Raw genomic sequence first — 17,414 nt, forward strand, 5'->3', positions numbered from 1 at the left:
TATTTTTCAATTCACCTAATACAAGTACTGTAGTGCAATTTCTTTATCATGAAAGTTGAACTTACAAATGTAGAATTATGTACAAAAAAAACTGCATTCAAAAATAAAACAAGGTAAAACTTTAGCGCCTGCAAGTCCACTCAGTCCTACTTCTTGTTCAGCCAATCGCTCAGACAAACAAGTTTGTTTACATTTGCAGGAGATAATGCTGCCTGCTTCTTGTTCACAATGTCACCTGAAAGTGAGAACAGGAGTTCTCATGGCACCGTTGTAGCTGGCGTTGCAAGACACATACATGTCAGATGCGCTAAAGATTCATAAGTCACTTCATGCTTCAACCACCATTCCAGAGGACGTGTCCCCATGCTGACGGGTTCTGCTCGATAACAATCCAAAGCAGTGTGGACCGCCGCGTGTTCATTTTCATCATCTGAGTCAGATGCCACCAGCAGAAGGTTGATTTTCTTTTTTGGTGGTTCAGGTTCTGTAGTTTCCGCATTGGAGTGTTGCTCTTTTAAGACTTCTAAAAGCATGCTCCACATCTCGTCCCTCTCAGATTTTTGAAGGCACTTCAGATTCTTAAAGCTTGGGTCGAGTGCTGTAGCTATCTATATAAATCTCACATTGGTACCTTCTTTGCGTTTTGTCAAATCTGCAGCGAAAGTGTTCTTAAAATGAACATGTGCTAGGTCATCATCCGAGACTACTGTAACACGAAATATATGGCAGAATGCAGGTAAAACAGAGCAGGCGACATACAATTCTCCCCCAAGGAGTTCAGTCACAAATTTAATTAATGCATTATTTTTTTTAACAAGCATCATCAGCATGGAAGCATGTCCTCTGGAATGGTGGCTGAAGCATGAAGGGGCATATGAATTTTAGCATATCTGGCACGTAAATATCTCGCAATGCCAGCTACAAAAGTGCCATGTGAATGCCTATTCTCACTTTCTGGTGATATTGTAAAAATAAGTGGGCATTATCTTCCGTAAATGTAAACAAACTTGCTTGTCTTAGCAATTGGCTGAACTAGAAGTAGGAATGAGTGGACTTGTAGCCTCTAAAGTTGTGCATTGTTTGTTTTTGAGTGCAGTTATGTAACAAAAAAAATCTACATTTGTAAGTTGCATTTTCATGATAAAGAGATTGCACATCAGTACTTGTATGAGGTGAATTGAAAAATACTGTTTCTTTTGTTTAGAATTTTTCCTCTGCAAATATCTGTAATAAAAATAGTAATATAGAGTGAGCAGTGTACACTTTGTATTCTGTGTTGTAACTGACATCAGTATACTTGAAAATGTAGAAAAACATCCAAAAATATTTAATAAATTTCAGTTGGTATTCTATTGTTTAACAATGCGATTCAAACTGCGATTAATCACGATTAATTTTTTCAATCATGAATAATTTTTTTGAATTAATCGCGTGAGTTAGCTGTGATTAATCAGTAGCCCTATTAAAAACCATTATCTAAAGAGAACTTCAAACAAAAAATCTATCATTTTCAAATATTTTTACTCTATGATGACTACTTAAACATGATAAACCAGAAATGGTCTTAAGGAACTATTTTTATTTAGAGGTAATTTAGATTTGGTTCACTTTGTAGCTGGAAACCCCAAAGTTTCATCATCTTTAATGCAAAGTACAAAAATGTCAGGGAAATTATCCACAACATCCAATGTAGTAAGTAGTGCAATGTTAATAGTAATTAGCAGTTCTCAGTGCCCAACCCTATTACCTTTCCCTGATGTTTCATACAAGATACTCAACTCTTAAGAGAAGTGGAAAATGAGGCAAACTCTGTTTTGTCTGCCTTTGAGGAGGAAAACAAAGAGATTGCTATGTTATGGCTAAAACAGAGTCCAGAAATTTTTCATGGGCATTAAAAGCATAGATGTGGAAGGCTGGTCCAGTCCATGCACCAGTTGTAGTAGCCTCAGGATAATTTGCATGAGAATAAAATGCTGAAGTTGTTCTCACATTCTATGCTATGAAACCAACTAATTTATTTGCAGATGAAGCTTGTCTATTTAATTATTGAGGGATGTGTAAAGTTTTCCATCCCACAGGTCCAAACTGAAATCCATACTCAAGTACATGGTCAGCAAAATCCATTAAGGAATGTGGTTATATTTTGGAGGCTCGTTTTGATTAAATCTATATAGACATTTCCCTTGTTCTCTACTGCCTCCTCCTTCTCACAGGAAAAATAACCAAGATATATGTGGCCAAAAAAATGCCCCCACGTCTTTAAATGGAAATTATTTTCTGCAACATAGCCACCTCTTAAAAACAGCATATCCCTTGCATTAACACTGCGCCAATATTCCTTCTAATCTCTTAGCTAAATTCTTACCCAAAAGTTTCCAATCACAGCTGAAAACATATATAGCAAAGAAAAGTGAGTCTGTCATAAATCAGTTGGTAGCCAGGTAAAAGAAAAATTACATCACATATTTCTATTCTCAGGGACATTTTAATATTCCATTTTTTAAAGTACAATAAACAGGTAGAACTGCACCTATTGGCTCCTAATGTCACTGAAAACCTTTCCTTGAGGGGTGGGTGGAGGAACTTGTCATTTGCACAAGATATCCACTGTTCCCTGCATGCGTGCATGTTGGCTGAAAAATAAGGAAGCTCAAGGAAAGATTAATAAGCTTTGAGAGTATTCGGAGAAGGATTTAAGAATAAATCTTCACGCGCACAACTTTTTGTGACTTAAGTCTATGATAAATCATAACATGTATCCATATGTGAAACACAATCATACATCTCTATATACCATAGATGGTGAGGTCTAACATAAAGGTTTTTATTGGAATACATTTGAAATGATGTGACCGTACGATACCACGTCCTCATATAGCTTGTATATATCATGATTTTTAACAATTTTGGAAATGATTTTAGAGAGAGTTTTTTAAGAAGTGTTAATGATACTGTTTCCTTGCATACCTCTGTTTGTAAAGTCATGGACTCTTAGTACCCTAAGTCCTGATGTAAAGGCCTTGGAGGGACAGGAGAATCATTGCCGCTGGATTTTAGAAAAAGATGGTTACTCACCTTTGTAACTGTTGTTCTTCGAGATGTGTTGTTCATATCCATTCCAATTAGGTGTCTGCGCACCGCATGCACAATCGTCGGAAGATTTTTGCCCCACAACACTCGGTGGGTCGGCTGAAGCACACCCTGGAGTGGCGCCTTCATGGCGCCAGATATATGCCCCAGCCAACCCAGCGCCCCCTCAGTTCCTTCTTGCCGGATACTCCGACAGAAGGGAAGGAGGGCAGGTTTGGAGTGGATATGAGCAACACATCTCGAAGAGCAACAGTTACAAAGGTGAGTAACCGTCTTTTCTTCTTCGAGTGCTTGCTCATATCGATTCCAATTAGGTGACTCCCAAGCATCGTTGTAGAGAGCAGAAAGAACACTTGGCATTTCCGATTCTTGCGAGAGGCGAATAGATCTATCAGGGGAAAGCCCCGCTTCAGGAAGACAGAGTGGATGACGTCCGGGTGAACCGAGCACTCGTGAGTCTGAAATGATCTGCTGAGGTGGTCCGCTAAGGTGTTCTGGACTCCTGGGAGAAACGACGCCACCAGATGGATCGAGTGGGCTATCCAGAATTCCCACAGATGAGTGGCCTCCTGGCAGAGGGGGGACAACCAGGCTCCCCCTTGCTTATTGATGTAAAACATGGCCGTTGTGATGTCTGTGAGGACTGCAACACAACGGCCTTGAATGCGCTCTTGGAAAGCCTGACACGCCAAGCGCACAGCTCTGAGTTCCCGTACGTTGATGTGCAGGGATAACTCTCCTGCCGACCATAGCCCCTGTGTACGGAGGACCCCGAGGTGGGCTCCCCATCCCAGGGATGACGCATCCGTGACTAGGGACACGGAGGGCTGCAGGGCGTGAAATGGCACCCTTTCGCACACTGATTTGGGGTCCAGCCACCAGTCTAGAGAGGCTAATATTCCTGGCAGGACTGTAACTACTGTGCTCAAGCTGTCCCGACCTGGGCGGTATACTGTTGATAGCCAGATTTGGAGTGGACGTAGCTGCAGCCTGGTGTGTATGTGCAAGAGGTGTGACAAAGTTCCTCCTCTACCTTGGTGGGTCTTGCACTTATTGGTGGATTTGCTCACCTTGGAGCTTCACGGTAGCCCTCAATTTGGCCGTTTTCGTGGACCCACAGTCCAGGTCAACTCCTCCTGTGTCTGACCAGGAGTTGGGAGATTTTGGGGGGAACCCGGGCCCGCCCTCCACTCCGGGTTCCGGCCCAGGGCCCTGTGGAATGCAGCTGTCTAGAGTGCCTCCTGGAACAGCTGTGCGACAGCTACAACTCTCTGGGCTACTTCCCCTTGGCCTCCTCCCAACACCTTCTTTATCCTCACCCTAAGACCTTCCTCCTGGTGTCTGACAATGCTTGTACTCCTCAGTCCTCCAACAGTATGCGTTCTCACTCTCAGCTCCTAGTGCCTCTTACTCCCAGCTCCTTACACGTGCACCACAAACTGAAGTGAGTTCCTTTTTTAAACCCAGGTCCCCTGATTACCCTGCCTTAATTTATTCTAGCAGCTTCTTGATTGGCTGCAGGTGTTCTAATCAGCCTGTCTGTCTTAATTTTCTCCAGAAGGTTCCTGATTGTTCTGGAACCTTCCCTGTTACCTTACCCAGGGAAAAGGGACCTACTTAACCTGGGGCTAATATATCTGCCTTCTATTACTCTCCTGTAGCCATCTGGCCCGACCCTGTCACAGGGGCCATATGTCCCAGGAGGCATAGGCATGTTTTCACGGTCGAGGTTGGGAAGTTTTGCAGGCTGTGGACAATGTTCACCAGGGATTGGAAGCATGCTTCCGGCACAAGTGCTCAGGCTAGGCCTGAGTCTAAGACTCTCCTATGAATTCTATCCTCTGAGTTGGTACCAGAGTAGATTTCACGACACTGAGCAGGAGGCCCAGTAGATTGAACATGTTCATGGTGAGCTGGACATGAGACTGCACCTGATCCCTGGAGCGGCCCTGAATAAGCCAGTCATTGAGGTATGGGAACACTTGGATCCGTTGTCAATGAAAGGAGGCAGCCACAACAGCCATGCACTTGGTAAACACCCTGGGGGCCGTAGATAGGCCAAAAGGAAGGACGGTGAATTGAAAGTGCTGTTGATTGACCACAAAGCGAAGGAAGCGTCTGTGTGCTGGGTAGATTGCAATGTGGAAGTACACATCCTTCATGTCAAGGGCAGCGTACCAGTCTCCAGGATCTAAGGAAGGAATAATGGTCCCTAGAGAGACCATGCGGAACTTCAACTTTACCATGAATTTGTTGAGTCCGCATAGGTCCATGTGGGCCGAAGCCCGCCCTTGGCCTTGGGGATTAGGAAGCAGCGGGAGTAAAAACCCCTGCCCCTTGACTCTCTTGGAACCTCCTCTATCACCCCCACAGCTAGGAGCGATTGAAGGGAGTAACCCCTTTCCACCGTGCGAAGGACCCAACAGTCTGATGTTATGTGAGACCCACGCACGGAGGAAATGGGAGAGACGATCTTGGAAAGGCGGGGAAGGATCCTGAATGGAGACTGATGCTCCATCCTCGGGCGCACATTCAAAAGTTCTGCTTAGGCGCAGTCGATGGCTTGGGAGGGCCCTGGCCTTGGCTGGCTTGGTGGCCAGTTTGCCTTCTTCTACCACCTCGGCCACGTCTTCTAAAGAAGTCCTGTCTTGTCTGAGGGGGAGGGTAGGACCTCTGAGGCTGCGGTCTGAAGGGCCTTCTCTGTGTTACGGGGGTATGCATTCCCAGAGCGCTCAGAATAGTTCTCGAGTCCTTCAGACTCTGCAGCTTTGAGTCTGTTTTGCCTGAGAATAGGTCCTGGCCATCAAAGGGTAGGTCCTGGAGGGTCTACTGCAACTCTGGTGGTAAGCCAGAGACCTGCAGCCACGAGATGTGGCACATGGCTATGCCTGAGGCCAGGGTCCTAGCCGCCAAGTCCGCCGCGTCCAGAGAGGCTTGCAGGGAGGTTCTGGCCACCTTCTTGCCCTCCTCCACTAGAGCCTCAAATTCCTCTCTGGACTCCTGTGGAACCAACTTTTTGAATTTCTCCATAGAGTGCCATGAATTATAATCGTATCTGCTCAGGAGTGCCTGCTGGTTGGCCACCCTGAGCTGCAAGCCTCCGGCTGAATACACCTTGCGCCCAAACAAGTCTAGGCATCTAGCGTTCTTTGATTTGGGTGCCAGGGCCTGCTGACTGTGCTGTTCTTTCTCGTTGACCGAAGCCACGACAAGGGAACATGGTTGGGGGTGCGTGTAGAGGTACTCATACTCCTTTGAGGGGACAAAGTACTTCCTTTCCACCCCTTTGGCCATAGGTGGAATAGAGACAGGCGATTGCCAGATTGTCTTGGCATTGGCCTGAATAGTTCGTATGACTGGGAGGGCCACCCTGGACGGTGCCTCCGCAGACAGAATGTCGACCACTGGGTCCTCTACCTCCACCACCTCCTCTATCTGGAGGTTCATATTGCGCGCCATCCTGCGGAGCAGCTCCTGGTGGGCGCGGAGGTCCATAGGAGGAGGGCCTGAAACCATAGTCCCTGCCACTGCCTCATCAGGCAAGGACGAGGAAGATACCCCTGGGACTAAGGGATCCTGTGTGGGGTCCTCATGTGGAGGAATTTGTTGCCCAAGGTCTACAACGGTAGGGGCATGGGCCTGTGTTGGCGCTGGAGCAGTCCCCTCAAAACCGCCGGTGGAGGGGGAGGGGCGGGGGGAGGAGGAGGGGAGACACAGTGGCCCCGGTACTTGGGGCTCTGAAGGAACCCCTTGGGCCTGATGGTATGCCCAGGGGTTCCAAAAAGACCACTGTGGAGATCCTTGGCCTGGGTCCTAGCCTTCGTCCAGCCACTGTCCTGCACCATCCTTGCCCTGGTCCTGGGAGTTGTGGTCATCGTGTGAGTGTGAACACGTGGAGGCGGAGCGAGATGGCCAAGGTGGTGCTGAACGTGTTGGCCCAGAGTCCCCCGGTGCTGTATGGTGCTGTGGACCGGTGGCGAGATGTAGAATGGTACCGAGATGTCGATCGGTGCCTGCGGTCATATCGGTCCCGGGAGCCTGATCTGGATCTCGACGGTGACCTTCGATGAGACCGGCGCCAGGATCGGCTCCAGGTCGAGCGCCGCTCTGACCAGTACCGGGAGCAGTGCCGAGAGTCTGATCGCTACCGGCTGTACCACGATTCGGATCTTCGCGAGCCAGAGTGGCGTCGCGAGCATTACTGATGCCAAGAAGGGGATCGGTTCCAGGACTGTGAGCGATGCCGTGAAAGGTGCCGGGACCAAGATCAGGACTGGGACCAGTGCTGCCCTTCTTCACTCGGCGACGGCAGTCGTATCAGGGACAGTATTCCCTTTGAAGGCACCGCCCGCACTGGAGGTGCCGCTGGCTGTAGGGGAGTCGGCTCTGTGAGTGCGATCAAGTCCCGCGCTGTAGAGAAAGTCTCCGGCATGAAGGGCAGCCTTAGCTTTACTGCAGTGTGCACCGGGGAGCTAATATGCACCGGACTTGACGGCCCTTGTGGCACTGGAGTTGATGGTGTAGGAACCGTTACTTGTCCTGTGTGCTCCAGCAATGGACGTGGCTCCAGCTGAGGTGCGGGAAGTGTCATTGGCTGTCGAACCGACAAAGAAGAAGCAGTCGGCACCTGCTTGGGCTGCTTCTTCTTCTGGCCTGGAGACAGGGACCGGCGCTGCAGTGGTGGACGTGCCAGGGGGGCCTGACACTGCGAGTCTTTAGCAGAGTCCAAACGCGGTGCCAGACCAGTAGGTGCTGCAGGGGCACTCTGCAGCGAAGATGACGCCGAGTCCCGGTGCGTGGAGGAAGGGACCGGGCTAAGTGCTGCCTCCATAAGGAGCTGCTTGAGTCTGAAGTCCCGCTCCTTTTTGGTCCTTGGCTTGAAGACTTTGCAAATGCGGCACTTGTCCGCTTGGTGGGATTCCCCCAGACACCTCAGGCAAGAGTTGTGGGGGTCTCCTGTTGGCATCGGCTTCAGCAAGCTGAGCAGGGTTTGAAGTCCAGAGACCCCGGCATGGGCCCCGGTACCGGGACAGGGGAGAAGACCCCGCTCCACCCTACTAAGTACACTAATCTAACTACACTAACTATTAACAACTACTAACAACTATAAACAATTATTAACAGGTACTAAGAGAGGAAGCTAGGGAGAGTGGCGATCAGCTACGCTGTGCTCCACAGTTCCAACGACCATCATGGGCAGTAAGAAGGAACTGAGGGGGCGCTGGGTCATTGGGGCATATATCCGGCACCATGAAGGCACAAATCCAGGGGGCGCCTCAGCCGACCCACTGAGTGTTGCTGGGGTAAAAATCTTCCCATGGCCATGCATGTGGCATGCACGCACTTAACCGGAATCGATATGAGCAAGCACTTGAAGAACTTACTATTTATTCTGGAAGCAACCACAATGTGCTAGGCACTTTCCACACACACAGGAAGATACAGTTCAGCCTGTTCCAAATAGTTTCCAATCTAGGAAACTCTTAAAAAATTATCTTAAATAGCTTTACCATAAATAACAATGGTATGATTTTAAGGTCTGATATCTTGGGATCTACGAGGGCTAGAAGGAATCCTATTAGAGAACAGGCAGTCTCACTATTCCAAATGTATAAAGTTATAGCATCAAGGCACATGGATGTAGATAGGCATAGATCATGTATTTAACAGAGAAGAATATGAATATTTTGCATACCATATTTGCTCTGCTGACTAGCAGGGTGTTTGTTTTTTTTCTTCCTCTTCATGCCTTTCATTAAACACACTGCTAGATCTGTCATCCATTGTCAATACACTTTCTATTATAACAATCAGAGTGTTAGCAATGTCATGTCTATTTTGGAAGCTTATGAATGTGTATAATAGGAAGAGGGCAACAGACTGGCCAAACTGCTAGCCATGATTCTGTTAAGGCACTGCAGGGTATGTATCAATGATAGTGTAATATATGTGTTGTATTACCAAAAGCACAAGACCACAACAAACACAAGACATGTACCAGTGGATTACTAGGTTACAGTGCACTGAATATATGTATGTAAACCTAATGGTATGTTCTCTGCAGCAGTACACAAACCTTTCTCAGAAACAGTAAACAAGTTTTGTCTTTCGAACAGAGGCGGATTTACAGTGAAACACAGGGTGCCCTGGCACGGGGCCCCACAACGACAGGGCCCCAGGTCTGGACAGCTGCGGGGGCAGAAGCTTGGTCCTGCCGGCTCCTGGGGCTCCTGCGGCAGGCTCTGCACGAGCTGGCAGCCAAGCTCCCCCCACCCCCACCTCCTCCCCCGAGCGTGCTGCGTTCACGTCCCTCCCCCTCCCAGCGCTTCTCCTGCTGCCAAACAGCTGTTTGCCGGCACACCTGGAAGGAGGGGGAGGAGTGGGGCCGCAATGCACTTGGGGGAGGAGGCAGGGGCGGGGCCTTGGGGAAGAGGGTGGAATCAGGGCAGGGCGGAGCAAAGGCAGGGCCTCCGCAGTTCCCCTACACATACCACCCCCCGCCCCCAGCCCTCTGCTGTGAGCCGCTCAGGGCAGGGGGCTGGGAGCACACCCTCAGCCCTGACTTCTGCACCCCCCTCAAATCCCCCCACGACCCCAGCCCTGACTCCTGCACCCCCCCATATACCCAGCCCCCTCATACCCCATGCCCTGACTCCTGCACCCCCACAGATCCCCACCCCCACCCTGAGCCCCAAACGGGAGCTCGTGCCCCCCCCCCCCACATTCCCACCTGCACCCCTTGCACCAAACGGGAGCTGCCCCAAGCGCTCCACACTGCAACCTCCTGCCCCAAGCCTGAGCCCGCTCCCTCACTAACTCCTGGCCAGACCCTGCACCCCAACCCCCAGCCTGCTCCCTCACCCTAACTCCCTCCCAGACCCTGCACCCCCAGCCCTGAGCCCCCTCCCTCACCCTATGTCCTGACCAGACCCCGCACCCCAATGTTTTTTTACATTTTTTTTTATAAAGCGCTCTTATCCCAAGCGCTTTGCAATCGTTAGCTAATGGTACAAACAATATTTGGAAAGATCATTAAGTGGTCCGCCGAGACCCCCAGTGATTTTCATGTGGTCTGTGGAAAAATAAGTTAGACTACAAAAACAATTAAGGTACCTCACTTTATTTTGATTTACTTGCTATTACTTATAGGAGGAGGATGAAGAAAAGAAAGCATGAAAAGTGGGGGTGGGAGGGAGATAAGAGAGAATGTTCTTTTTCTTGGATGGGTCCCAAGGAGGGGCCCCAAAAATGAAGCTGAGCACAAAGCCCCACTAACTCTAAATCCGCCACCGCTTTAGAAAACAATGTTGAAGAGGCGTAATTTCTTTGGCAGAGTCAATGTCATAGGGAGCACTCTCTGACTCCTTCAGAGAATACACACAAGAACCTTTTGAACACTTCCAATGGAAAATGAAAATTCCCAGCAGGAACAGAGATGATGAAAAAACAGATTACTCACGATGACTGGGAAGCTTTCCTTCTCAGCAAATAGTCCACAACGTCTGGGTCAGTCTCTAACAAACTAATTAGCACTTCATTCTGAAGGTCAGGGGGAACCTACAATGAAAACAACATTAAGAAGTTAGTTGCAGAAGAATATCCTACAGTGTATTTTAATTATGCCCATTTTAAAACACCAGACTTGAGCATGAAAATAAAATTGTGCAGAATTACGTAAAATATAGTGTATATATAAGTTAATAATAATAACTATGCATACACACACTCATACATAACAGAAACATATGTACAACACAGATGTATATAGGACTAAAAACCACCTTGTATGTCAGTGTTAAGTGACCACGATCAAGTATCCCATTGGTTTCCAGTACAGGTCTGGACAACACCTAGGGATTTCAAATGAACTACCTGTGGTAGTACAGCTCCAAAGCTCTGATTTAAAGAACTCACATTTCCACTGAAAAAGCCAGTGGAGCTTACAAAATTCCAAACTAAATAACTGGATTTCTTTTCTTTTAGAACCTGGAATACTAAATGTGAAATTCTACACTGAAAGGACAGAGTATTCTAGGGTGTTTTTCTTATACAGTTCCCAATCCCCTTTTGTCTAGAAATTAGAATGTGGTTGTTGTATCTCCACACTTGTCCAGGCTTGCTCTCGCTTTCTTTCTTTCGCATGCATGCGTGCACGGCATCTACAGAGCAACATTCTCTAGCTGCAGTTCTAGGTCCATAAGTCATTTTAAGGCCTCCTCTGGGACATTGTGTATATGATCCAATTCACCTTTGAATCCATATTTGGGACACTTAGGTTTGGATGTTCTCACCATAGTCACACGAAGGGGAGTCTTTGATTTTCCACTTCTGCATCAAGTGGCTGCATCTTCTATGGTTTGTTTGGATGCGGTTCAGTGTGGTCCAAATTCTGCATGGCAGGTCAAAACCAGCAGGGCGGCTCGTTGGGTCAGTAGTAATATGCTTGTTTAGAATGGTAGATGAGGTGCAGATACTTTGCCATTCCCTGGCCAGATCCAGAGACATGAGGTGGTCACATGGTCCATAGTGGTGTTTTTCAATTCCAGGCATCGTTAGGGTAATGTTATCCATAACCGTCTGGAGGGGAAGTGCTGGGTAATCTTTGGCAGGTTTAAGTTCTCGTGCTATGGCTATATCTCAGTGGATAGCTGGAGAGTCGATGTTTGCTAATAGAGATAGCCACAGTAGAGGTGTTGATTTTAATGTTCTCATGATGATTAGAATGATCTGATTCAGCTGCTTACCCACAAGATGGATATGGCAGCTTCTTGCCTACCTGATGCACAGTACTCTGCAACTGAGTACAGCAGGGCCAAGACCAATGTTCATAGCACTGGGGCAGTTGATCCCCAACTTGTTCCAGATAACTTTGGAATAATGTTGATGCGAGTCTTCACTTTAGAAAGGCTATTTTTTGAGGTAGTCATGAAAGGTCAAGAATGATATTGAGATAGATTGGCTTTGGGTCATAATGCAGTTTCACAACAAAACTCGACAGAGTGTTTTGTGCAATTCTATTGTCTAGGTGGAAAGCAGAGACTACCGATTTGCCTGAATTTGGTCTCAGATGCCACTTTTGGAAGTACTCCTCCATGATCTTAATGTCAGATGTAAGGGTCACTTCAAGTTCTTTACAGATATGGGGCAGTGCAAATCATCAGTGTATGCAAACTTCTGAGCTATTGTTTCAGGCATATTGCTTGTGTATACATTGAAGAGTGCTGGAGCATGTACAGAGCCCTGTGGTAGCCCATTTGACCTATGAGGTGTATGAGCATCCTTCAGTTGTTAAGCATGCAGTTTAGCAGCCTGTGAATCCGCATGCAGGGGATCCACTTTGGCCAATTTCAGTAACAGACTTTACTTCCAGGCTGTGTCAAATGCTGCTGACTGATAGATGAAGGCAGGACCAGTCTTGAGTTTCGTTGGAACCCTACCTTGATGTTTGTAGTGAGGGCCAGGACCTGGTTGCAGCACATTCTCTGCAGTCGAAAACCAGCTTGCTTCTTGGGAAGGCTGGCATCAAGTGGGCCCGATTCTGTTCAGTTATCCAATTACTTAATTTCTATGGGAGCTGCTGAGAGCTAAGTGCTTTTGAAAATCAGGCCATTTATTTAGGAGCCTAAATCAGGATTATGAAAGGGGCCTAAGGTAATTAGGTGTCCAATTTCCACAGAATCCTGATTTACGCTCCTAAATAAATGGCCTGATTTTCAAAAGTACTTAGCACTCAGGGGCCACAGGGCAAAAGTGGGACTTAACTGGTGCGTAGGCCTTGGGAATTGTGCACCTAACTCTGCCTTAGGTCCTTTGAAAATCTCAGTCCAAGAGCCAGACTTTAAGTGTCCGTTTTGTTATACAGTATCTTTTGGGTGCCTTTAATACAACTGACCATGAAGTGCTGCTGGAACTGCCACAGTTGTTAGCAGAGAGAGCTAAGAGTTGTTTTGGAATGGCTCTTGTTGAAATGATTCACAGGATAATATTGTGAGCCGGCTTATCTACCCACAAGGTCCTCCCACATGCAGTGCCATACGGGTCTCTTCTCTCCTTCCCTTCTGTGCAGCATTTGCAGGGGCAGCTAGGGTGAGGATCTGAATATTTCTGTCTCATGTTTGTGAATGATAGCTGACTGTCTCTCCATTTCACCAGGGCAGTTGTTGACCATCTTACACAGAACATAACTAAGACTGTGGCTTGGATGATGGTGAGCTAGGTGACAGACTATCTGGTCAAGACTGAGATTACAGAATTATAGAAACAGTGCTGGAAGGAACCTTATATTGCCCCTGCACTGAGGCAAGACCAAGTAAACTTAGACCACCTCTCACAGGTGTTTGTCCAAACTGTTCTTAAATCTCCAATGACAGGGATTCCATAACCTCCCTTGGAAGCCTATTCCAGAGCTTAACTCCCCGTCCAGTTAGAAAGATTTTCCTAATATCTAATTTAAAATCTCCCTTTCTGAAGACCATTACTTCTTGTCCTACCTTCAGTGGACATGGGGAACAACTGATCACGGTCACCTTTATAACAGCTCTTAACATATCTGTTATCAGGTCCGCACCTTCCCCCTCCCCCCCAGTCTTCTTTCCTCAAAACCAAGCATGGCCGGTATTTTTAACCGCTCCTCATAGGTCAGGGTTTCTAAATCTTTTATTACTTTTGTTGCTCTCCTCTGGACTCTCTCCACTTTATCCACATCTTTTCTAAAGGCTTTTTACCCTTTAAGGCTAGTTAAGAGGCTGTGCCATCTTCTTTTGGGCTTGGCCCTCGCCAGAGAGATCTGTGACCTGTCCCCTCCCACCTGAATTACTGCAATGCACTCTACATGGAGCTAAACCTTAAAACCACTTGGCAACTTCAACTGCTGCAGAATAGGGCAACTTGTCTTGAGGAGGTAGCAAGGGGTCGCTCATTGGGAGCATGTTGCACTAGTACTCAAGGATGTGCATTGGCTGCCAGTGTGTTTTCTAGGTGCAATTTAACATACTGAAGTTTTATCTACCAAACCTTAAATGGGTTGGGTCCAAATTACATCAGAGAAGTCATCTCTCCCCAATGCTGTAACAGAGAAATCATTTGAGGAACCTGACTAACCACGTGTGGTTTGTTTGTGATGGGTGGATCAGGAAGCAGAACAGTCTCGGGGGACATCTACATTGCAATGAAAGACCGGTAGCTGGCCTGTGCTAGTGGACTTGGGCTCGCAGAGCTTGGGCTAAAGGGCTGTGAATTGTGGTGTAGACATTCAGGCTCAGGCTGGAGCCTTGGCTCTAGGACCCGGCAGGGGTTTGGGGTGTCACAGAGTTCAGGTTGCACCCCATGCCCGAACATCTACACCCCTATTAAACAGCCCCTTAGCCCAAGCCCTGCAAGCCCAAGTCAGCTGGCATGGGCCAGCTGTGGGTGTCTAACTGCAATGTAAACATATCCTCAGTAAACGATGCCGTCTGTTTCTGGCCTCAGTTTGTCAGAGTTAAAAATCAAATGATGTTCAGGTCAAGCTGCTCGGTTCATTTGTTCTCCCAGGCATTTACTGGGAAATACGAATAGGATTCCTAATAGATTCCTTGGGGATGAGGGGCTGTTTGGGGAAGTATTTGGAGAGACATAATTTGTATTTCTTTGGACTATGTAGTAATTGTCATAAAACTTTAATATTTACAAATGCACTCAAGGCACAAACTGGGCACAAGCTTGAATAACAAAAGAAATAATTGAAAATAAATAAATGCTCATTAATTAAAATAGATACAAAATCTTTAGATAATTGTACATGTCCAATGCACAGTTTTCTCTTTTGCTTACATTTTGGGTATTTGTTTATCAGTCCTTAAATAATCAACCTTCTTTCTACAGGACTGCCTTTTTGGAATCCTACTACTATAACTAGCCTTGTGACCTCTCAATTTATGTGGCCTTTGTGAACAATGGATTTGGTTCTAAAGAAAATTTGAAGGGAAAGCAGAGTTTGCTTCCTCCTGCATACTACACTGAGTAAGTAACATCAAGTTGCTAATCATAAAAGTATTCAGTAAACAGGACTTTGGCCAATAAAAAAAAGTTTAAAGTGTCAACGTTTTCCCTTACAAATATAAAACTAAACAACTCTCTGAAAACTCTAGTAGATTTTGGAGGGTGGGGGGGGGGGGATCTATTAAATGAAAACAGCTGGCTACATAATGTGTGCAGAATTTTTAATAGGGTGAATGAAGCAACTTAAGCCTTGATCCTGCAACTGGATTTAGGCTGGTGGACTTCTCATAACAGCCAAGTTTTGTTTTGCTTCTTGTATAACATTTTATGTAAATGTAACTAATTTGCAAACAAGTGAATGATTTGCATACAACCTGCTGAGGGTAGGTCATGGAGCTGCACAAAACTTGGCAGTGGTGGTAGGGATGCACAGAGACGGAAGCTGTGGGGTTGCTGGGGCTGTGGATAATGCTGGTGGCTGCTGGGAGGTAGGTGAGTGCTACGGTTCCAGGAGGGCAGGGGACTGTCAGAATAGAAGACACATGGTAGTAGGGGCCCTTCAGGTAACTAGGGATGGTGTAGCTGAGGACGCCTAGAGCTGTTATGAGGTCTCATCTTGTGCTGTCTCCTAGCTGCTGATTCCTGACTTAGATCTAGCAGGAGGACCATAGAACAGTGTTTTTCAAACCATGGGAACTGGCCAGTGGGAACACGGCGGGGGGAAGGGGTGTGCGCCTGTAGGCGAGAGTCGTGCAAAGCCACTTGGGGGCCTCCACTTAGGAGCTGGACCTGCTGCTGGCCGCTTCAGGGGTGCAGCGCGGTCCATGGTGCCAGGACAGGTGGGAAGCCTGCCTCTGCACCCTGGCTGCGCCCCTGACCAGGAGCCGTCAGAGGTAAGTCCATGCCCCAACCCCGTGTCCCAATCCCGTACCCCAGCCCTGAGTCCCCCTCCCCAACCTGGAACCCCTTTCTGCACCCCAAACCCCTCATCCCCGGCCCTACCCCAGAACCTGCATCCCCAGCCCAGAGCTCTGACCCCCTCCTGCATCCCAACCCCCTGCCCCAGCCCAGAGCCCCCTCCCACACCCTGAACCCCTCAGTCCCAGCCCCACCCCGCAGCCCTTACCCCCACTCCCAATCCTCTGCCCCAGCCCTGAGCCCCTCCCACACCCCAAACCCCTCATCCCCAGCTCAGTTGAGTCATGGGCATCAACAATTTTCTTCAACTGGGTCCTCAGAAAAAAAGTTTGAAAACTACTGCCATGGAGAAATGGTGCCTGGCTGCTTGCTCAGTAAGTGCCGTAGTGGCCTCTAGCAATGAAAATGGGGAACTCCAGGCAAATGGCTGCTGCCTCATTGCAGCTGAGCTAGATGTGTGAGAATTCACCTGAGACGCAGGAATGTGTAACGGGGGTGCTAAAAGCATAACACTTGGTAGCTTGGACTCCTGCACCCATGCAGAACGCCAGTGGAGTCAATGGGGCATGATGTGGGTGTATGAGTCCACCTACTGGGATCCATTTGCATGACTGGGGCCTTAGTTAGGGGTCTAGAGACCAGCAGTCTTTTATAGGACCCTATCCTATATAATTGCACCTCTAAATTCCACTGTAATCAAAGGGAATTGGGGAACCAAAATAAATGCACAAGTTGAGCCCGAAATGGTGGTAAGAATATCTCTACTATAGTAAATTCACTTTAGATTGCTGGTATTAATCTGAATTGCTGGAATCTATTTTAGAAATCTACGCAGTTCATAATTATCTGGGTTCCTTCTGACAAACAGAATCTTTTTGACCTAGAAATAACTCAAAACCATTCTGAAGTCTGTGGTCTGGGCCAAATATCACATTGTTTCTATTAGATTTTATTTCACAAACCTTGCTCTACTCTCAACGCTGAAGCCAGTCATAGTGTTAAAAAAAACAAACCAAACCAAAAAAATCACCCTGGCAGTAATGTACTGTATGTTAATACTGTGGCTGCATGCTCTAGTCCAGCTGTTTCTCAATTTGAAAGTAGTACAAATGTCAAACAATAACTATAAACAGCAGTCCTGGCGTTCCCCCACTCCCTGGGGTTTGGCTAACAATTTGCTGCTGCCTGATTGGGAATCATCAGAGTTCTGTACAAATAAATGTTCAGCTCGGTTCCCAGCAACCCATCAACTTTGCAAAGGATGCAGTGTGCTAATTTCACAGAGAACAAAAAAACATTTAATTGAACCCCAATAGTGACATTAACAAGATGAATATAGACCCATGGTGCTCCTATGAAACAATAAATACAAGAAGTTTGACACTATTGTACTTAAAAACAACTACTGACATGAAACATAGCTTCAT

The 17,414-nt window shown here is 47.2% G+C and overlaps 1 protein-coding gene across 2 annotated transcripts in view; it reads right to left on the reverse strand.

Annotated features, from left to right (window-relative positions):
* Positions 1-17,414, reverse strand: part of ARHGAP6 (Rho GTPase activating protein 6) — a 506,068-nt gene that overhangs the window by 17,596 nt on the left and 471,058 nt on the right. For both annotated transcript variants that reach the window (XM_077815515.1, XM_077815524.1), the window contains exon 10: positions 10,550-10,647. In XM_077815515.1, the coding sequence (XP_077671641.1) occupies positions 10,550-10,647 (98 nt within the window). The remainder of the gene's footprint in view (positions 1-10,549; positions 10,648-17,414) is intronic.

The sequence above is a fragment of the Eretmochelys imbricata genome, chromosome 1 (genome assembly GCF_965152235.1).
Source record: "Eretmochelys imbricata isolate rEreImb1 chromosome 1, rEreImb1.hap1, whole genome shotgun sequence".
Classification (NCBI taxonomy): domain Eukaryota; kingdom Metazoa; phylum Chordata; order Testudines; family Cheloniidae; genus Eretmochelys; species Eretmochelys imbricata.